The 21,863-nt window shown below is 38.2% G+C and overlaps 4 protein-coding genes across 5 annotated transcripts; 3 read left to right on the plus strand and 1 right to left on the minus strand.

Annotated features, from left to right (window-relative positions):
- Window positions 1–424: 424 nt before the first annotated feature.
- Window positions 425–4,537, plus strand: LOC140779435 (probable voltage-gated potassium channel subunit beta). Its single transcript, XM_073124496.1, has 4 exons — window positions 425–1,244; window positions 1,383–1,526; window positions 3,609–3,773; window positions 4,196–4,537. The coding sequence occupies exons 1-4, from the start codon at window positions 681–683 to the stop codon at window positions 4,307–4,309; spliced, it is 987 nt and encodes a 328-aa protein (XP_072980597.1). The 5' UTR covers window positions 425–680; the 3' UTR covers window positions 4,310–4,537.
- A 1,006-nt stretch (window positions 4,538–5,543) lies between these two features.
- Window positions 5,544–8,140, plus strand: LOC140778151 (uncharacterized). Of its 2 annotated transcripts, XR_012107156.1 has the most exons (3): window positions 5,544–6,411; window positions 7,173–7,252; window positions 7,733–8,140. XR_012107156.1 is itself a non-coding variant. In XM_073122728.1 (2 exons), the coding sequence occupies exon 1, from the start codon at window positions 5,615–5,617 to the stop codon at window positions 6,404–6,406; it is 792 nt and encodes a 263-aa protein (XP_072978829.1). In that variant the 5' UTR covers window positions 5,544–5,614; the 3' UTR covers window positions 6,407–6,411; window positions 7,733–8,137. The 2 variants fall into 2 exon arrangements, 1 of the variants encoding a protein (XP_072978829.1); XM_073122728.1 differs by lacking the exon at window positions 7,173–7,252 and having other exon boundaries at window positions 7,733–8,137.
- Window positions 8,141–9,486: 1,346 nt separating this feature from the next.
- Window positions 9,487–14,249, plus strand: LOC140777400 (ABC transporter F family member 1-like). The gene is made up of 6 exons (XM_073121480.1): window positions 9,487–9,674; window positions 9,780–9,987; window positions 10,851–10,924; window positions 11,012–11,222; window positions 11,348–11,582; window positions 13,035–14,249. The coding sequence occupies exons 2-6, from the start codon at window positions 9,784–9,786 to the stop codon at window positions 14,090–14,092; spliced, it is 1,782 nt and encodes a 593-aa protein (XP_072977581.1). The 5' UTR covers window positions 9,487–9,674; window positions 9,780–9,783; the 3' UTR covers window positions 14,093–14,249.
- Window positions 14,250–14,915: 666 nt separating this feature from the next.
- On the minus strand, window positions 14,916–19,791 carry LOC140778489 (U-box domain-containing protein 12). The gene is made up of 4 exons (XM_073123230.1): window positions 19,298–19,791; window positions 18,184–18,300; window positions 16,281–16,694; window positions 14,916–16,210 (listed from the first exon to the last, which is right to left on the minus strand). Exons 1-4 carry the CDS (start codon window positions 19,607–19,609, stop codon window positions 15,152–15,154), a joined length of 1,902 nt encoding a protein of 633 aa, XP_072979331.1. The 5' UTR covers window positions 19,610–19,791; the 3' UTR covers window positions 14,916–15,151.
- Between the last annotated feature and the right edge of the window lie 2,072 nt (window positions 19,792–21,863).

The raw sequence follows: 21,863 nt of genomic DNA on the forward strand, positions 1-21,863 counted from the left end.
GAAAGATTTTTTTTTCCTTGTTGTAATATGGTATTTGTTAACATTAGGTAGTTTTCGAACTGTTTTGAGTAGTTTAAATAAGGATAAAATAATCTCTTTTTGGTTAATTTTAGTTTTAATTTTGATTAGATAGGTTTAATTAGTGGTGCTCAGTGATCTGTTGACAATTGTGGTGTCTTAAAGAATACGGCGACAATATTGATGGTTTAAAATATTTAGGGACAAATTTATGGAAAAATCTATTTATTTTTATTATGATTGAAATAGGTCGGCTTTCTAGAAATAATTAAAAGAAAATGGAAATTGTTATAGCTCCGTAAGAGCGGGAGGATCTGGAAATTTCATCCACCGTCGTTTACGAATCTTAAAGCACCCAAGAGTAACTGCAACCGTCTAAAGCGACCGCCGACCGACCGACCGACCGACCCCTTCCTCCCCCCATTTCCACCTAGAAAGTGGCCACACCTAGCTGGCGGAGCCACCCGATCTCCACGTTTCCCCATTCCCCCTCCCAGAGAATCTATCTCCTCACGTGATTTCCTCGCCCCCTCTTGTTTTTTTTTTGTTTTCCCCCGAACACTCCTAAATATACATCCCAAAGCTTCCCAAAAAATTCCAATCGCTTTCTCCTCCCCCTTCCAATCTCAGATCCTGTTTCGAATCGCTCAGCAGCAGCGAGCATGCAGTACAAGAACCTCGGCCGGTCGGGGCTCAAGGTGAGCCAGCTCTCCTATGGCTCGTGGGTCAGCTTCGGCAACCAGATCGACGTGAAGGAGGCGAAGTCCCTCCTCCAGTGCTGCCGCGACCATGGCGTCAACTTCTTCGACAACGCCGAGGTCTACGCCAACGGCCGCGCCGAAGAGATCATGGGCCAGGCCTTCCGCGAGCTCGGATGGCGGCGCTCGGACCTCGTCGTCTCCACCAAGATCTTCTGGGGCGGCCCCGGCCCCAACGACAAGGGCTTGTCGCGGAAGCACATCGTCGAAGGCACCAAGGCCTCGCTTAAGCGCCTCGACATGGAGTACGTTGATGTCATCTACTGCCACCGCCCCGACGCCGCTACGCCCATCGAGGAGACCGTTAGGGCGATGAACTACGTCATCGACAAGGGTTGGGCGTTCTACTGGGGGACCAGCGAGTGGTCCGCGCAGCAGATCACCGAGGCCTGGGGGGTCGCCAATAGGCTCGATCTAGTCGGACCCATCGTCGAGCAGCCGGAGTACAACCTGCTCTCCCGGCACAAGGTGATTTCTCACTCTTGGATCTAGATCTCCCGATTTGGGATCTCGATCTCCCGATTTGGGATCTCGATCTGATGATTGATCTATTGCATCCTCCTTCTTTGATCTGGATCTGGTTGTGATTTTTGTGCATTGCTGCAGGTGGAGGTGGAGTATTTGCCTCTCTACAGCACCTATGGTTTGGGTTTAACCACGTGGAGTCCTCTCGCTTCAGGGGTTCTGACAGGGAAATATAGCAAGGGAAACATACCTCCTGACAGTAGGTTTGCCTTGGAAAATTATAAGGTAATGTAGTGTTATGTGGCTTTCAACTTGAGTGAGCATTTAATTGGGTATCTCAACTTTCACGATGTAATAGTAATGTTAGACACGTGATCTAGAGTTGATTGGTTATGAGCTTCTATCAATGTTCTTGAGATTTACTTGTATTATACTAGTTTTTAGTACTTAGAGTCTTAGACCATAATTTTCCTCATGTCACTGTCAACACTTCTTTATTATTACAGACTTCACCAGTAGTATTGATCTATAAGCAAGTTGCTCTAGTTACTAGAAAATTCAATCAATCAGTCTTGAAGAGTCCCAAATATGTTAGTTTAATTTCCTACAAATTTGTTGCTAACTGTATCTTTCAGAGATTGACCATATCTTCAATCAATTGGTCCTCTAGGTAAGTCTTTGAGGCCAATTGGCCTGCATTATGGCTAATCTGTAGATGTAATTAATCTAACTAAGGTCATGTTTTATTGGTGTCTTTTACATTAACAGTGGATGGTTGTCATTGTGTCCTATTTAATCAATTGCAAGCATTTGACTCTCTTTGCTTGGATTATTAGGCAGGAGAAGGGATGCATTAAAAGCTTATCCATACAAATAGGAATTATTTTTGGTCATAAGGTGATGATTATTATTGCAGGCTGAATTAGTCTCCCGACCTAAAAATTCCAAATTGTGTTTGACTGTGTCAGCCCTATCTGTATCACCCTACTATTTTATTCTCTATTTTGTTCATTTATATTCTTCTAACAATCACCAAAATTGCAACCAAACATCAAGGATACAACCACAATGAGAATTAGGTATCTTGCTCTGTTGTTCCAAGCTTCCTAGTTCTGCCACAACCAGACTGGACTTTTATATCCAGAAATTCAGTGTTCAATATGCCGTGATACGCAATTGATTGACTGGCCATTCCAATTCTGAGATTCTGTTTTGATGCACATCAAATTGTATTCAAGTGAACTTCACTTTATAGTTCTTTGTTGCAAAGCAAACTCGGACTATCATGAAATGTGGATCTACGTCATCATCTGTTACCGTCCAGTTGTATGCTTGTTGTTTCTTTTGCTATTGTTTATGTCGTGAAGGATCCTCTGGCTAGTCAATATTGCTGAACCACCTTTTCCATGTCTTTGGATGATTTTATTTCTTAATTGCTGGACGACCTTTGCTATGACTACTAGGGTATAACTTCTTCTATGGCATCATGTTTTTGCTGACTATGCTGCCATTAACTAAATCGGATTTACCATATACCAGTGACTTATTTAAGAAATTGATTGAAGGTGAAATCACAACAATGGGAATTTTTGGACATTAGATAATTCTATAGTGATGTAACTAGTTTACCTACCAAGTGTCCAAAAAACTGAAAAGACATCCACTAGTTAGTATCAAATTTTGCACGTCAATCGAAACAATGTTATAATGGCAGTTTTAGAGAAGACACTTGTAATGATTTTGATGCTAACTGGATCAGCATGTGTGATGGATTTCTTTTTTCCTTTCATTTCAGTTCTGAAAGAACTAATTGATTCATCTGACTAAAAAGCATGATTACTGTTACTTAGGAGTGGGTGAAAAAAGCTAGCTACAGCCAAGGAATAAATGGTCTTAATCTTGGTTTTCGGTGTATCAAAACAAACCAAAGTCATCCAATTCATCTTGTACTTGGTAAAAGCACCTGTTCATCTCATGAATTATAGTCTCATGTTGGAGGTGAAGGCAAGGGTATGATGATACCCCATCTATCTGTAGTCTTTCTTTACACACTGTTTGGTTTGATCATGTGTGCATGAGTACATAATGGACAAATAATGATATAAACCTTATCTTTTGTGATGCTAGTAGTGAATTATATCTCCCCTTTGGATTAAGTTTAGTTAATGGAACATGCTAAGCAATGGAAAAATGCTCAGATATGAACATTGTCAACCTTTCCAAATTTGATGTGCATATAAGGTTGATTGGGTCTCAAATGTAGACACCGTTTTAATAGCATAATTCTAGTATCAGTGGAAATATATTGGCATACACTTTTTTTCATGTTGTTAGTATGTTACTAACAACTAGCATATCTCTTTGCAGAACCTTGCAAGCAGATCACTAGTTGATGATGTCCTTAGAAAGGTGAATGGACTGAAGCCAATTGCTGATGAACTGGGCGTTCCATTACCTCAACTTGCCATCGCTTGGTGTGCATCTAATCCCAATGTTTCATCAGTAATTACTGGAGCCACTAAGGAGAGCCAGGTATACAGATTTCATCACGTACCATCACAAGTATTTTGCATTTCTTGAGTCAAACTTTGAAATTTACATTATTTATTTGAACATTTAGTTTTTAAACCAAAGTTACTTCTCAAAGTTTTAATATATTTGAAACTTGATAAATTGCTATTCTGGTGTTTTTTAGTAAAAAATAAAATTGCTTAATAAGAAAAGGTGCTACTAGGTGGTTTTAGATATTATCTTATGAGATGAAGGCATCTTGGTTTTTGTCAGTCAATTGAATCGTTCAGCAGCTTGTATAGCTTGTTTAGTAGATAATGAAGTATATTTTACCTTGTCCTGATACCATCTCCTTAGTTAAACCATAGCTTTTAGCAGTATTTACACGCTACACTCTTAGTACAATGTTTCTGTCTACTTATATTTCACAATTTTTTAAACAGATTGCAGAGAATATGAAGGCTATTGATGTTATCCCCCTGCTGACACCTGATGTGCTTGAAAAGATTGAGTCAATAGTGCAAAGCAAACCCAAGCGTCCAGAGTCATATAGGTAAAATCCTCTCTGGTGTGCAAAGCTGCCCTCCCTACTTTCTGTGTATGGTCTTTGAGTAAAGCTTGTCCGGGCTTGGGGTTTATGTAGTCAACGATACTTGAGCGTAATATTTATTTGGTCGGTGTTTATCTTATTGGTCCAATTGGGTTTTACAAACTTAAAAATGTTGATTTGAAACAATTTATATGGTGGATATTATTGAACTCAAATGTTATGTTTGCCATGGTCATCTGGATGTTTTTTATACGTCCAACAGTGCATCTAGTATGTTTGTCGTGATGATCATCTTTACTGAGTGGCTGAGTTATGTATGCCCATGCTTATAAATCCTTTACCTGTACAATTCCCGCCCAGTTAAAGCTAAAGCTCTTCCGAAGCAGCGCCTATTTGTTCACTTTTGGTCTTCTAGATCGAATTCTGATTGTTTCAAGTGAGCACCTTTTTGAATCTGGTAACAATGGCAGTCCAACTACTGCCTGCAGAGTGCAGACTGTAGTTTTTGAAGGCTCAAATAGGTAATTAACTTTGGAATATGGTTGGGTTAAATGTACACAAATTCGGGGTGATTGGCTCATGACTGATATGATGATCTAATGCGTAATCGAAGCTAAATATTTTCAAAACTAAGAAAGGCGAGCAGCCCATGCTTGCTTTTAATCTGTTATTTAAGATCTGAGAACGCTGCTTTTAAGATTTGTTGGATTTTCTGGCCTTGTCTGATAGAAGCCCGGACTCTAAAAAGACGGACTTTTGGTAGTCTTAAGACGGAAGAGCGTTGACTAAATCAAAGCTAATCTATATCGATCCAAACCAGTAAGATTGCTAATTTTAATCTTGGCTTCTAATCATCATATAGGTATAATGATCGAAACCAAGCCGTTTTCTCTCAAAAACTTGCTGTTCCTTCCAAGGGTCGAAAGAGCGGAGAACTATTTGTCTAGACATGTTGCATTGGTACCAAAGCTGAGCTCAGTTTAATTGGGTGGGGGGTTCGATGCAAGCTAATTTACCCCAGTCAATTTGAGCATATCGAGATCATTAAAAATACGTGAGACGGTGAGACCGAAGCATCGGTGCGCATCCAAGCGGCACGAGTGCCGAGTCGGTCCCGCACGGCACCAAATCCTGATTCCGGTCTATTATATCCATCCAAGACTCCAAGTGCGAAATAAGCAGCGGCTTCTCTTTGCATGAACACGTGCTTCTCACGTGCCCCCAAGGATGTAAATTGTAAAACAAAACAAATCCGCAGCTCGATTGGATCAATCGGTCGGTCGATTGACAGAAAGAGTGAGGAATACGAGAGATGGTTCGCCGGGGAAAGCAAACCGACGACGACGACGACGAAGACGACGGCTTCCTCTACCGCTACCCTCTCCCTTCCACCTCCGCCACCAACCCTGTCTCCTCCTCCAAATCCAAGTCCAAAACCGGTTCCGGCGGCCTCGCCCCATCCAAATCCACCGTCTACGTCTCCAACCTCGACTACTCTCTCACCAACTCCGACCTCCACACCCTCTTCTCCACCTTCGGCAAGGTCGCCCGCGTCACTGTCCTAAAGGACCGCGACTCCCGCCGCAGCCGCGGCGTCGCCTTCGTCCTCTTCGTCTCCCGCCTCCACGCATCCGCCGCCGCGGCCGCCATGAACGGGAAGATCCTCAATGGACGCAAACTTACGGCCTCCATCGCGGCCGACAACGGCCGCGCTTCCGAGTTCATCCGCCGCCGCGTGTACAAGGACAAGTCTAGATGCTACGAGTGCGGCGAGGAGGGGCACTTGTCGTACGAGTGCCCTAGGAATCAGTTGGGACCGAGAGAGAGGCCCGTGGAGAAGAAGCAGCGGAGGGGATCGCAGGGAGGACGCCGTGGCGGCGGTGATGTGGCGGCATCGGATGGCGGGGGGGATGAGGAAGAGGAGGAGGAGGCGGCGGCGGGGTTTGAGTTCGATGATGATAATTGGGCGTCGGTGGTGGATACGAGAGGAGCGGAGGAGAAGGCGAGGGAGAGGGAGGAGGTTGGAGGTGAGGGGCAGGAGAGGAAGAGGAAGAGGGAGAAGAAAGTGAGCTATTTTAGCGACGAGAGCGGCGAGGACGAGTAGAGAAGGTATGTTTTCACTCTTGTTTATGTGCTGAATTCTCATCTTTCTTATGGAGAAGATTGTATGCAAAAGCAAGTCTTCGAAGTTCCAAGTGCTCGGAATCTATTATTGTTAGGGATTCGTTCATTCCGGGTGATTGGAATCGAAGGGAGAAGTTATCATGAATTGGTCTGTGATAGGGTTCGGAATCTTTTATTTGTAGTTTACATCAAAAATTATAGATTTCCTGAATCATATTTCCTTCTCTTGGATTTTACAACACCAACCTGATGCCTTGTTGCTAAACCCCAGAAAACTTTTCTATTTTGCTCCAAACGGAAGTTATAATATACTTTTCGAGGCCCGATTTTGGTCAGCTGAACTAATACTGAATGAGTTTTGGTTTCAAGAATGGAATGTGGAAAAGAATTGATTATTTCTGTAATCCATGTTTTATATGTAGAATTTCTTTTCCTGTTATGATTAGAGTTTATTGCTGTTTTATCTCTGTAGATCGAAAGAGTTTCTAATGGGGCCTCTCCCCATTTTCTGGGCAGTGAAATTAATTCGCCTCTTTTCCTTCTCTTCATCATACGTCCTTCCCCTATTTATTTCTTCCTTTTATTTGCTACAGTTTCACTTGTTACAAAATACCAATTTATGTTGTTTTAGACTAATTTTCTGCCATTACTCTTGATAATTTACAGGCCTATATATGTTAAATCCTGCATGTTAACTGTTAAGTTAAAAATACAGCAAATTAATTGTTTTCTATTTTCCGTGCTAGAATCTAAAAGAGGTCTTTAGAGCATATTCATGCTTCACCATATTGAGCAAGCCCTTCGTTGAAGGTTACTTAGTGTGACGGTAAGACTTGCATCTTCAGTCTTCACACAAACGGTTTTGGGTTTGAGTGAGAAGTGAGAACTAGGAGATGTTAGGTCAGCATGCATGCTACATGAATGGATTTCTGAAGAATCTCTCTATTGTTGCAACTTTGGTGAACTTGATTAAGTTTGAATCTATCTAGCCTGAGAATATGAGGCTTTTCAGGCTTTATTGGCTTTTGTCATAGCCTATGTTTTAAACTTGCTGACTAGACAAGCTGGACTGAATGATAAAGCATAGGCTATGATGAAAGATCTGTTTATCATGAAACCTTTTGGGTAGATGATCCATGCAAATAAGGCCTGCCTATAATAAGGCTACATCTTCCATCCTTACACGGTCCTTTCAAGCCTTGATACCTTGAGTTGGGTTATGTTTGGAGTTTCTTGTTTAACACAATTGCTTCCACTTTCTTTTGACAATGCTTTCTGATATAGTTAAAATTTGTTCTGGTGGCAGGACCTTATGGAAAAATTGAAGCTTCATGGGACTGAGAAGGAAGATGTGAAGATGAAATGGTCATCAAGTTTTGATGTTAGTATTAGCAACAAAATGGTACTCAATGGTCAATACACTTGCGCCGTACTAACCATGTCACTCTTTCTATGAAAATCTTGTGAGGGAATATGTTCCCCTCTAGGAATAGCACTTGCCAAGTCTATGAAACTGGTGATCTGTTTGTAACAAGTTTGCATTGCCAATGGAAAAATTGCGTCTTTAGCAATATTTTCTTACAAAGTTATGAGTCAATTACTCCACCCTTTGCTTGAGAAAGTTGGAGCACTAGTCTGCCGCTCTCGGGTTGTTTATGTGATAGCTTTCAGCTGTTTATTTCAAACTGAGGACTTCCCTTAGATGCCACTGCAGTATTAATTATCTTCTCGTGTATTTCACAGTTCTCTTTCGCGGCTTTTTGCTTAATTTCGATGCCACCCATGCTGTTTTGCATTTGAATCACTTGGATTAACTTGTTGACACTTGCTTGGGGCTTATGCTGAGTTTATCAGATTAATTTTCCCGTGGTCTCCAACATCACATTTAATATAGCAGCATGATCATCATAACTAACATTCACAATGAATGGTGCCCCTTTTAGAGTAGTTCGTGTGTCGGGGGAAGGTTTCATACCCGTTCGAGACCATGGAGCAAAAACTGAAGGTATGCTTTCGTAACTTGGCTTCTTTAGCTTAGTTGGTAGATTGGAGGATTGTAGCTTATTACAATTCCTATCATCTCAGTTGCATAAATTACATTATGAGGTTCTCCACGTATTATTTCTTACACCTAGTGACATATTATTGTTACTATCACAAATAAAATAGTCTGTGATTAAACAGAGTTTTATGTAAAGAACCTGGTCCAGCCCAAAAGAAATTGCCTGTAGAGTTTCTTAATTCAGATCAAAGTTTGGCCCAGCTTCACAAGGCAAGAACAAAGTTTCGGTTTTTCTTTTCTTCCTCAGAGAAATTTGTATACATTTTTTATAATTGTAATTCTTTCCCAACTTTAAATCTCAAATAAAATAGAGCATCTCAGATCCGGCCAAAATTTAAACTGGGTTCTTCTCTTCGACCATCTTTTTAATTTTGGATAAAGTTTTTCGGGTAAGATATTTTCATAAATGCATTTTGACTTTTTGGGTTAAGTAAAAGGGTGTTTTGGACGGGATTAGGGTATTTTAGTAATATTTTTAATATTACTAAATTAATCTAAGAGTTCAGGTAAATTTAGTTATTAGAATATAGATCTCCTTACATGAAATAAAATGGGTGAAAATAGGGTCTTAAATGTAAATTTCGTTTTCTTTTTTAAAGAAAAATAGAAGTCTATTTATTGCTTCATAAAATAACTAGTGATTACAAGCAAGATCTGCTTGTTAAATCGACTACTGCATGGAACTAACTAGCTATTCGTATGGCTAATTTTATTTATCTAGAGTGGCAAAAGAATGAGCTGGTTGATTATTAAGCTGGGAGACTAACCAAATTAAATTTCCATAATTATTCGTGGTTAAGTGATTGGATTTAATCAAATTCTACTGGTGTTTTTTTTTTTTCATTTTTTTTCCATATGTGATCGATTTTAACAATTGGATCCTCCAAAGTCCAATCGAATAGTATCTAAAAAACAAAAACAAAAATTTGTAGGGGCTATAAAGTAAAAGTAAATATTCTCCGCCTATAAATACTTGACCCTCTCTTCTCTTTGCGAACCCTCGAACCCTATATTTCAGGGTACTTCCTCTTCTCTCTTGCCGGAGAAAGGAAATATTACAAATTAGTATTATCTAATATTTTTCTCTTAACAAAATAAAGCCAACACGATACTAATCGAGGTTAGTCACAAACCCTAGCTCGCCATCTCCCACAAACACTCGCCTCCAGATTTTACTTCCCTCTTCGTAAGTTTTTTTTTTATTTTTTCCTTCTTCCGCGATCTAGGTTTTATAGTTCTTCGATTTAGTCTTCTAGGATTTCTGGTACTAGTTTTGGTTGCTGGTGATCAGGAGAATGGTTTCGGACGCGAGCAAGAAGAAGGCGGCGGCGAAGAAAGCGGCGGCTGCGGTGAAGAGAGGAGGGAAGTCATCGGCGACTTCGTCGTCGAAGGCCGCTGTAGAGGCGCAGAAGGTAGCCGATGGAGTCGGATCCCTTCATTTATCGGATCGGACTTGCACTGGAGTTCTTGCTTCGCATCCCCTCTCTAGAGATATCCATGTAAGTAGCTGTTCTTTCCTATTTTTGTGATTTTTTAAATCTGAATCTGAATCTATTGCGGGGCAAATTAAGTGAAGCTTGATTTATTTATTTATTTACTTATTTTATTTTCCTTTCATTTGGGTTAAAATCTTGATTGCAATACAATGATGAACGAGAATTAGGGATCTGATCTATTGGATGTTTTTCCAACTTTATTTGGTTAACGCGTCTGAGGGTAAAATGGATTTGGTTTTTTCTTTCTTTGTTTCAGCTTTAGAGAGTTAAAGCACTGTATTAGAATACAAGGCCAATTCCGTTCTTTAATTACAAAAGTTATTCTTTTGCTCCAATTTCAGCTACTGTAGTTTATGTGATTGACTGATCCTTTATTTCCTTGCTTAAAGAAGATAACTTTTATTTGGCAATGGATGCTATATGGTTGTCTTTCAGTGTGTATATTAATACCTTTATATGGAAGTGGGAATAACTTAGTTTTGTATATAATTAGATATATAAAACCATCTTCTCAGAAATATTGAAAATTACTGTTGGGAACAATGAAAATTTTCCAACGAAGTTGTGAGATTCTACATGTAAAGTTGGTGTATCTAATTAGATGATTTTCTGGTGGTCAATATAGAACAAGGGAGTTTTGTATTAGGAAATTTCAGCTTTCTATCTATCAGAACACTTGTTTTATTAATTCATGAAGAGAAACACCTTTTTTGGTCTGTTTTGTGCGTAGTAGTCAAGAAGATCTGGTGAATCTCGATCTAAGATATCATGTGATAGTTCACTTACCATGTGTATTATGTGGTTTTTCCCTCAATACTTCTGTTTTCTCATTATACTAATCTCGTCTGCACATTGTGCTACTTCAGATAGAGTCTCTATCATTAACCTTTCATGGACATGACCTCATAGTAGATTCTGAGCTGGAGCTCAACTATGGGAGGTATACCTGATATTTACTCGTTACCTTTTGATGGATAATTTTATTGTATATAATGAATTCATTTTAGCTGAGCACTGGCATGTTCAGGCGATATGGTCTTCTCGGTTTGAACGGCTGTGGGAAGTCTACCCTCCTTGCAGCTATAGGGTGCAGAGAACTCCCAATTCCTGATCACATGGATATTTATCACCTCACCCGGGAGATTGAAGCTTCAGACATGTCAGCATTACAGGCAGTTATCAGCTGTGATGAAGAAAGGGTGAGGTTGGAAAAAGAAGCAGAGATATTAGCAGCTGAGGTATAAAGACTATTATCATATTCTTATTTTAGGATTGAATTCAGATTCCTCTTCCCATTCTCTTCCTCTTTGTTGCATATATAATTCAGATACGTGCTGATTAAAGTTGGAAAATAATATTTTAGGATGGAGGTGGTGGAGAGGCTTTGGAACGTATCTACGAGAGGTTGGATGCTCTTGATGCATCTACTGCTGAGAAGCGTGCAGCTGAAATTTTGTTTGGATTAGGTTTCAATAAGCAAATGCAAGCAAAGAAAACTCGAGATTTTTCTGGTGGTTGGCGTATGAGGATTGCATTGGCAAGGGCACTATTCATGAACCCGACCATTCTTTTGCTTGATGAACCTACTAATCATCTTGGTAAACTTTTCTGTCCTTTGATCTAGATATTAGTAAATCATTAACTATGCAATTTTGCTGGTTAGATAAATATATCTTCCTACCATCTAGTCTCCAAAATATAGATATTATTTGCTGAACTGGCATTATTGACTGAGAAAAATCGAGCAAGTTTAATGAGGCTCCAACCTTATGTCACCTCATATTTGTTTTAGGTGCTTTATGATCTGGATATTCTCAGGACAAGCTGATGAGGTGGTTAATGTTGACTTGTGCATCATGAATATTGTGCTTGAGAATATACTGAATTTATGGCAGAATAAGATATAGAAATGATAACCTTCATTAATTAAGCCGAGAAATGAGGATTATTAATTTCAGAATAAATCGAATTCTCTAATTTCCTTGTTGATGTTAATTGGAATCATATTTTGGAATCATTCTGCTTTATATAGGTCATATGTGAATTTTAATAGTTTGGAAGGGGATATCAACCCATTGACTCTCATAAAAAGAGACTTGAATAGTAGCAGACATGAGATCATGTATAGAAGTAGAAGGAACTCAGGAAATTTGGAGGTCTAAATTTGGAGATTTCGGTGAAAAGAGGGAAGATTGAAATTTTCCCAGAAATCTAATAATCTCATAGTTAAAAAGAATTTCATACAAGTTTAAACTTTAGTTAGTCTTATGCTCCTATTTGATGTCTATTGGGCTGTTGCCTATCTGGGGCCCTATTCACTTAATCTCTGTTCCTATTAAAGAAAAAAGGTAGATGAATGTCAAATCACATTGACACCTAAATAATTCTGTATATTCTTAAAATATTCCTTAAACTTTACCCCCCAGCTGGAAGCAACTGAACAGTATAGGTCTAATGGAAAATATATTATTTTTAAGGCTGAAATGTATAACCGTATCCTCTTACATTAGGCGGGCTTGATTATCAGTTAAAACTGCCTTTTCTGGGTGTTGTGATAGAAGGCTACGATGCATGTACATAGATTCAGGCTATAGAAATGGCACAATAAATATGGTAATTGAGTTCATTGATATGTAATCGTAATTTCTATCACTCTAAACTGACCGAGAAATGTTTATCGGCTTGATTATCACAATAATATTTTTAATCATAGTACACGATGCTGTCTTTGTTCATTCAAGGATAACGAATGATCAATTATCATGATAGAGTAATTATTGTAGCATGAAAATGCTTTACTTGCAGAAACCATATTGCTGCAACCTCGTGATGAAACCCCTGTACCTTATTGTTGGTCATTTTGGTAAATTTTGACGGTGTCAATTTTTAATAGATTTTCAGACTCTTCTCTTTCCCTTGTTGCTTATTTGTTGATATGAGTGATACCTTGTGTCATATTTCTTAGCATTGTGGGAACACTAATCAGATATTGTTAGTGGTTTCTTTTCTGGAGTCAGTCAAGCTTAGTTTCATATCTTGCTCTTGTACAGATCTTGAAGCATGTGTCTGGTTGGAAGAGACACTGAAGAACTTTGAACGGATACTCGTGGTTGTCTCACACTCTCAAGATTTTCTCAACGGTGTATGTACGAACATCATCCATATGCAGAACAAGAAGCTTAAGCTTTACACTGGTAATTATGACCAGTATGTCCAGACACGGTCAGAGCTCGAAGAAAATCAGATGAAGCAATACAAGTGGGAGCAGGAGCAGATTTCTTCGATGAAGGAGTATATTGCCCGCTTTGGTCATGGATCTGCTAAGTTGGCACGCCAAGCGCAGAGCAAGGAGAAAACCCTTGCTAAGATGGAGAGGGGTGGGCTTACAGAAAAAGTGGTCAGGGACAAGATATTAGTCTTCCGCTTTACAGATGTAGGAAAACTCCCACCGCCTGTGCTGCAGTTTGTGGAAGTTACTTTTGGGTATACACCAGATAATCTTATCTACAAGAACCTTGATTTTGGTGTTGATCTTGACTCTAGGATTGCTTTAGTTGGCCCTAATGGGGCAGGGAAGAGCACTCTGCTCAAGCTGATGACCGGTGATCTTGCTCCCTTGGATGGTATGGTCCGACGGCACAATCACCTTAGGATTGCCCAGTATCATCAGCACCTGACAGAGAAGCTTGATTTGGAGATGCCAGCTCTCCAGTACATGATGAGGGAGTATCCAGGTAATGAGGAGGAGAAGATGAGGGCTGCAATTGGAAAATTTGGTTTGTCAGGGAAAGCACAGGTTATGCCTATGAAGAACCTCTCAGATGGACAGAAGAGCCGAGTTATTTTCGCTTGGCTGGCTTGGAGGCTTCCACACTTGCTGCTGCTCGATGAACCGACAAACCATCTGGATATCGAGACTATCGATTCCCTGGCAGAAGCGCTGAACGAGTGGGACGGAGGCCTTGTTTTGGTGAGCCATGACTTCAGACTGATCAACCAGGTGGCTGAAGAGATCTGGGTTTGCGAAAATCAAGCAGTGACTAAGTGGAAGGGTGACATTATGGACTTCAAGGTGCATCTCAGGAACAAGGCTGGCCTGTCTGATTAAGTATTTTTGTTGCGGAGAATTAGTATTGTCTAAGTTTAAATTTATTATACTACTATGCTTCTTCTGTTTGATCATGATGATCGCATTTAAGATATTTGTTTCATTAACTGCCTAATACTTTCTTACACTATGATCAGAGATTCTATACTTTTTTTGATATCTCTGCATTCTGTCAAGCTTATTTTATTTTTGTCTATCATTATGAGTAAAAATTATTGTCAGTCTCGCTACAAGTCATATTTTCGTTGATTTTGTTCAACGTGGTTCCCTGACATTGGCAGGTTCTGTCATCTTCATAGCTTCTCTATTGAATATTGATAGTCAGGTACAGATAGTCAAATGCTGCAATGAAGGCTTGCATTTCCTGTTGAGAAGTGTAGTGCTACGGGTCCTTCAATACATCTTCAGTTCTAACAGTAGCATTTTACCGATGGAGGTGGTTGAGTTATGGCCTTACCTGGAAAAGTAGAAGTATTCTTGGAGGAATAAAGCCCTCCAGACCTACTAAAATTTTAGAAAGAGTGTTTATGTGGCACCACCATGTATGTTGATGGAGATAGTTGAAGGTGAAAGAGAAAAATCGGGGTTGATTTGTTGCCATATCATTCAGTTTGTAGATTGCCGTATTTGGACTACTCATTCTTGGGGAGTTGTAAGGATGGAGTATCACTTTTCCTAAATTTGCTGCGAGCTAATTCACCTGTAATCAGAGACATGGGCGATTTGCACGATTAATACTTCCCATTTGATTAAAAACTTTTAAGACACACCAGTTGGTCTAAACTGTAAAAAAATTTATGGGTCAGCTGCAAGACTAGAGCCGTTAGATTCACTATTGACACAGTTAATTTGTATAATAACTTAATTCAGAAAGATTACATATTCGTTCTGCAAACTTATCCATTACAGCACTACCCAGCATATTAAAATGAGATATTGGATGATTGTTTTACGAACCAATTTACCGTGTTACACAAATGCGCACAACATACATATATTAGGTAACCGTGTTCTGTAAGGAATCAATGCAGCAGACATTTACATGGTGAAATAATGCCCTCAGGCCACTTCTATCTGGTTCATGAACTCTAGAAGGCTATTAGCCTTCCTCTTGGCACGATCTGTGCCTGTTTCAGCTAGTTCCTTCAGTGCCTCCTCTGCCCCTGAATCCTTCGCTGCTTTCAGCTGCTTTTCATCAGCAGTACACAGATACCATAGAATTGCAGCTGCGTTCTCTTTGTTCCTCGGGGACCCGGTCCTCATCACCTCCACCAACTGTGGGATAGATTCTGACTGAGCAATTGCAGCCTTACCTTCCTGGTTGCTTGCAAGGATTGCCAAAATGGCGAGCGCTTCATCTATCATTCCCCCACTAGGATCTGCCAAAAGCTTCATCAAGTGGACCACGATCCCTGCTTTTGCTGCTCTGACCTTGTTACCCTGATATATGCAGAGGTTAAAGATTGCTGTTGCTGCATCTTTCTTACCTCTTGGGCTGCCTTGACATAAAAGATCAATAAGTGGAGGTATTGCCTCAGCAGCACCTATAGTCACTTTATTTTCATCAACAACTGACAAACTGAAAAGGGTAGCCGCAGCATTCTCTCTTGCTTCCATACTCCCACTTTTTAGCACTTCTACTATCTTTGGTATTGCATTAGTGTCGACGATGCTAGCCTTGTTATTCTCATGAATTGAGAGATTTAGAAGTGCTGTGACTGCATGCTCCTGAGTTCTTGGATCTGCAGATGACAGGAGATCCACAAGCAAAGGAATAGCACCTGCTTCAGCGATGCATACTCTATTATTTGCATTTCGTTTTGCAAGCAGTCGGAGCTCTCCTGCAGATGCTCGTTGCTCATCTTGGTTTCCACTTTTTAGTTTTAACATTAGCATGTTGATACCAGCACGATCACAGTCAGAATTTTTCATTGATCTTTTGTCTCGGCTTACCTTATTCTTTGGCAGTTCAATGCCATTAGCTTCACACCATTGTGCTATTAGGCTCTTTAAGACAAAATTTGGTGTCAGAGCAGTATGAGAAAGGTTCAGTTGTGTTTTAGGACAGGTCTTGTGCCCACTATCAAGCCATTTCTGGATGCATGATCTCTCATATGTCTGCAAAAAGTTTATACTCATTATCATATTATAGAGTTCCATAAGGTGGTTAAGGTTGTGAAAAGCTTACTTGTCCAGTAGAGACAATGACAGGGTCTTTCATCAGCTCAAGAGATATGGGACACCGAAAATCATCTGGAATAACGGGAGATCTATGTTTTATCGAGCTTATTTTGTTTTGTGTTGTGTCAGTAATTGGATTTTCATTGAGAACACAGTCTCTAAGCTTCTTCAGCAAGGACGACATTTTCTCCAGGTAGTCATCGGGCTCCCCATCACTTGAAATTACCATTTCATGCAGAGCCACTGATTCTCTAGTCATGTCGTTCATGTTTCTTAGTTGCAATTTCTCAGATATCCTTCTCAGGGTTGCAGGGTCACATGGCTCTCCTCTCAGCATTCTATCCAAATCCTTGGGAAATACTGTATCAGGTGAGTCCATTTTCCATTTTGCTCTTCGAAACTGGGCGTGCACAAGTTCCACCTGGAAAATTTTGAAAGATTAGAATCACCCTCAGTCATCTTATCAAAGTTCAAAATGCATTAAGCATAACATGAACAATTCGAGTTATGCAGTGGAATAAGTGACTATCGCACAAGCCAGGAATAGGTGTAGGATTTCTACAAACTGAGGGAATACACAATACCTAAATTATGCAAAGAATGATGCCACTTAAGTTATCATATATTAACATCACTGTGACTGGTACAATAAACTGTCTGATTGATATCATGTTAAGGAAGCACATTTTTCTAAGATTACTTTATATCTTCTTTCTGTTTCAATGGCCACAACAATGAAAAGCAATTGAAAAACTAATTCTTTAGCTTAGCCTCCTTTCCTAGTCAAATTAGATGATCCCATTCTACACAACAAGGCAAGAAAAGGAACACTAGGCCCCCAAAACCCTTACCCCTGTGCAAACTAAAGAATCCCAATTTTGACCAAGAAGGCAAGAAAATGGACAGCAAATCCCACCAATCTTTTATTTAAGACAAGCCACAAATGGAATGGCATTTTCAAGGTGTTTCTGAGTATATTTTCCCTAGGCTCCTTGCGGTTACGGTAATTGATCTACTGTGCCAGTAAAACCATTTCATAAAGCTGTAGCTGAAAAGGCTCCGAAAACCTTTTAAAGGATATGTCTCTAGTAATTGTTTGGCACCAATGAGATGGGTTTTGCTGCATCTCATCCAATTTAACATGTATTTTCTACAAAAACTACAACAAGTGAAGAGGATTGAAGAACAGTCAAACTGTTTAATGAATCACATTGTTAAAGAAAAAGGAAACCAATGAGGATGTTTCTTTTGCATATTAAATTCGAGCAGTGAAATCCCCAACAATAGCATTTTCTTTGAAGGGCTGAATCCAGGACCACACAACTGTGCACTACTGATCTTCGAAGATTTTGAAGAAAGATGCCTGATTTTGGCAGGATGACTATAAGTATTACAATAATAAATGGTACAAGGATTCTGATTTTATTTCAAGCCAGGATAAAGGCCAGTTATTTATCATCTTGGTATCCAAGATCCACATTCATATAAAATGAAAAGGAGCCATGTGTGTTTTAAAAGAATTTTAAGGTCTCAATATCTTGTTCCAAAATATACACTTTAGAAAACAAATTATAGATAAATATTTCTTTTCTTGCAGGCCAACTATTTTACATTTAAATTCCTCACTCATGCATAATTAAGGTGCTTCTTCGTTCAACAAGTCTACCTTAATAGGGAAAAGAAAAAACAGAGCATCATAAATGTGGATTATAATATGATACTGCATGGCAAAATCAAGCTTGTCAAACAGTGGAATTAAAAACAAAGGAAAACTTTGTATAATACCAAGGCAATCGCATATGATCAGCTCAGATCGACACATATACAATTAGTTACGAACTCTTGAACATAATTATTTGCTTCTAGCATGGTGGCCAAAAATTCTAAATCTGAAAATTTTCTTGACGTACCTGCTCTAGAACTTCTTCAGGAATATCAAAGTTCTCATACGACAAATCATTCAATGCCTTCTCAATTTGTTCATTTACCTCTAAAAATTTCTCAGCAAAATCTTCTCCACGTAGTGCCTGCAACAGAATATTTAGGTTTTTTTATAGAAAAAGGAAGCAAAATAATGTAGCAATATGTAACATGTAATAGGATATAGGTTCAGCATCTTCATTGTCTAGACACATCTAAAAGGCCCCTGCTCATACTAGAATAACTCATGGCTATCTAACTGAACTTTACCAAGAACATACGGTCAGATATACAACTAAGGATATTAAGACTCCTATTTTTCAAAATCATTCTAATAGTCTGCTTTGAACTGCAAAAAGTCATCTTCTGCAATCATAAATTAGCCCACTATGAGGAAAGAACAGAGGTTTCATTAGATAAGCAACTAACGACCTATAATGGTTGACTAGCTGATAAATGCTTATTCTAGGTTTCACTTAGTCATGCCATATCATGAAGAAATGTTAGCTTAGGACAGACTAAAATAAATCAATTTGTAATGATAGAAAGTTTGGCTTATCAGCATGTTAACTAAAAATCCCAGCTTGATAGTACTGTTATGGCAAGATCACATTCCTACAAGATTTTAGAAGCCTCATGCATAATGCGAATTACTGTAGAGTATATATATATATATATAGGAGAAAACTATGGTTTCTAGAGAAACTTTTATGGGGGTTCGACTCCTTTAAAATGCCTGATGACAAATCACGCCAAATTCTAAGAGAGTGCTGAAAAGAATTTCAGACACACCGTTAAGCTAACCGAGAGATCGAGACACATAGGACCGACTAAGATATCTATAGACCGATACACACAACTCCATAATCGAATTGTCTTCAGTAAATCAAATCACAATCAATTCAGAAGTAATTGTCTTTCGCGAATCCTTCGCTATTCTCCATCCAAAACAAAATACCATTTTGAAACAAATTTCCATTATAAATTCAATTTCCAGCACAGTAAATAAACCTATTGTAGATTGCATCCGAACTCGAGCTCGCTACGATCACGAGGGAGCGAGGAAATGAACAAAATTTCTCATCGAAGGGAATAATTCCACACCTGATATAGCTTACTACCATCGTGGATCGAGCGGAGGAGCTCCTTGGCCGAGACCAAAGCTTCACGTAGCGCCTCCATGGCTAGGGTTTCGCGCTCGCCGAGCGAGGCGGCACCGCCGTCCCTGAGCTCGTCGAAGAGCGGCGCGAGTAGCTTCACCCGCCGCGCCAGGTCGCCGCAAAGCCTCCGCAGAGGGCCGCGGCTCTCCGGCAGCCCAGAGATCTCCCCCACCATCCGCGCCACCGCATCCACCGCGGCTGCTGTGGCGGCGGTGGCGGACGTCACCGGTTCGTCCTCGTCCGCCGTCGTACTCATCACGTTGATCGGTGAGAGGGGATGGATTAGACCGCGGAGATCGATTTCGTTGTGGAATTAGAAAATGAGATCGAAGGAGCAGAGAAAGAGAGAGAGAAAGAGAGAGGAATTGAAGAAAACCTCTCGCCGACGACGGAGAAAAGTAAACGAATGAGAAATGGGGTCAGTCGTTGTTCGGTAGTATTTTTCCTTTGCAACTAGAACTAGTCTTCACGGTAATAAAACTCAAATTATACTTCATATATACAATTAAAATCAGAATAAATATATTTATGTGGTTAAATATTTATGATTATGATTAATTTATAAATCCTAACTAAGTAGTTTTATTTATCAAAAACAATATCCTAAACCACCAAGCTTCAACCCTCGCACGTAACGAATTATAATAAGCACGAGGATTACAAAAAATTATGCACGGGTTTATTACAGTTTTATTATATTTGGTTTTTTTTTTCATTTAATATATAAAATTAATCGTAAAAATCTCACACGTTGACATTTTCCACCATGTATGTATCTAAATTCACGGACTGCTGCTAATCGCACGCTCTAGTCTTGGTCAATTTTGTAATTCTAAATACTACATCCTTATAATATATATACTTCTTCTTCTTTTTTGTATTAGCCCTTGAATGAAATTAAAAGATAATCTAAGTATTTTGGAAATTCCTCTATATATTTTAACAAAATATTCATTTGTTTATACCCTTCACTTTGGAGGTTAACTCGAAATGTTATATAGAAATTATAGAAAAATAATAATAATAATATAGGTTTTAGATTATAAAATTATCAAAGATAAGTATTAATTAAAAAATAGTGAAAATATAGAGTTTATTTAAAATTTTCACTAAAAAATAATAGCCACCAAATTAATATGCTCTTTTAAAAAGGGATTATATTAGATAAACCTAATTAATCATTATTGAAAGCAAGCTTAAATAACACAATTTAAAAAATATAAATAAAAATCTTTGTTAAATTTTTTACACACTAAATATAAAAAAGTAAGAATAGTAGAAAATCTTAGAAAAATATTAACACTGGGAAGTTTTATTTTTGGTCAATTAAACAATATAAGCCCATACCCATATGCAGTAGTACACCTCATTGATGTACTTGAGACATTATTAAAATGGCCAGGCTAGACTGTTGAACAATGAACGTCACACTTTGGTTGGAATAATGTTATTATAATAATTTATGGGTGGACAATTACTAACTAATAGAGTTAAATATATAAATTATTTATATTAATTATAACCTACACTAACCAGTACATATTAAAACTAACTAGACTAAAAATAAAATTTGTAAAGATATAAGTATTTAATAACTATAAATTAGTGCAAAACTTAGAAAAATACAAGTACGGAAGTAGAGCTCTTTTTACACACCTTATATGTAAATATGCCTAAGCGCTTTTCAATCGATTTGATAAAGATCTAATAGTTAAGATCCTTAATTATATAATATAAATATAAAAAAATTAAAAGTATTATTAATTCACTAGATAATTATTTGTTTTTAAAATATATTATCTTGCACATTATTTTTTTGATAATTATATTATCCTAATAATATATCAAGTAATATATATATATATATATATATATATTAACTTAGTGTAATGGATATTTTTTATAATTAACTTGCTGTAAGGTTAAATAAAATTATATCTCTCTAATTATTTATATATGTCTGTCGTTAGTTTGAAATTAATTTATACTAAAATTTAATAATATATAGAGATAAAGAATTAAATTTAAATTAAAGTTTATCTTAGATAAAGATAAATAACTAAATTTAAATTGTCTAGCATTAAATGATATCTCGAAAGTCTAAATATATATATATCATAATGATGCCTAAAAGAGAGATCTTAAAAGAAAGAATGGAGTATAAAAATTGACTATTATAATCGTTAAATTTGAATTATAAAATTTAGAGGGGTATTAAAGTATTTCCCATCTCTCTCTTGTTTTCGATGCAAATCACCCAAACTATTTCACTCTTTAGGTCTTTATTGAACCATCTATAAGGAGGTCTTCAGATTAACTCTAAACTTTAAATAATTATTATATTAAAAATTATTTGATAGTTTTGCTTAATGGCTTCGCTTATTTAATGGCTCGGTGGTGTGACGTACACGACTTGAAGCTTAGAGTAAGACGGTTTAATATATTGGTTAAAGTTTAGTGATGCCCAAGTGTCTTTATATTTAGGAAGGGTTATTTTTTGTAGTACATAT

This window comes from Typha angustifolia, chromosome 15 (assembly GCF_048772165.1).
Source record: "Typha angustifolia cultivar Huaian chromosome 15, ASM4877216v1, whole genome shotgun sequence".
NCBI classification, from domain to species: domain Eukaryota; kingdom Viridiplantae; phylum Streptophyta; class Magnoliopsida; order Poales; family Typhaceae; genus Typha; species Typha angustifolia.

Coding starts and splice junctions, on each gene's coding strand:
- LOC140777400 (XM_073121480.1), top strand. CDS start 9,784: ATGGTTTCGGACGCGAGCAAGAAGAAGGCGGCGGCGAAGAAAGCGGCG. Junction 9,988..10,850: donor CCCTCTCTAGAGATATCCAT/GTAAGTAGCTGT, acceptor GTGCTACTTCAG/ATAGAGTCTCTATCATTAAC. Junction 10,925..11,011: donor CTGGAGCTCAACTATGGGAG/GTATACCTGATA, acceptor TGGCATGTTCAG/GCGATATGGTCTTCTCGGTT.
- LOC140779435 (XM_073124496.1), top strand. CDS start 681: ATGCAGTACAAGAACCTCGGCCGGTCGGGGCTCAAGGTGAGCCAGCTC. Junction 1,527..3,608: donor TTGCCTTGGAAAATTATAAG/GTAATGTAGTGT, acceptor ATCTCTTTGCAG/AACCTTGCAAGCAGATCACT. Junction 3,774..4,195: donor GAGCCACTAAGGAGAGCCAG/GTATACAGATTT, acceptor TTTTTTAAACAG/ATTGCAGAGAATATGAAGGC.
- LOC140778489 (XM_073123230.1), bottom strand. CDS start 19,609: ATGAGTACGACGGCGGACGAGGACGAACCGGTGACGTCCGCCACCGCC. Junction 16,695..18,183: donor CTGAAGAAGTTCTAGAGCAG/GTACGTCAAGAA, acceptor AAAATTTTCCAG/GTGGAACTTGTGCACGCCCA. Junction 16,211..16,280: donor TCATTGTCTCTACTGGACAA/GTAAGCTTTTCA, acceptor AACTTTTTGCAG/ACATATGAGAGATCATGCAT.
- LOC140778151 (XM_073122728.1), top strand. CDS start 5,615: ATGGTTCGCCGGGGAAAGCAAACCGACGACGACGACGACGAAGACGAC.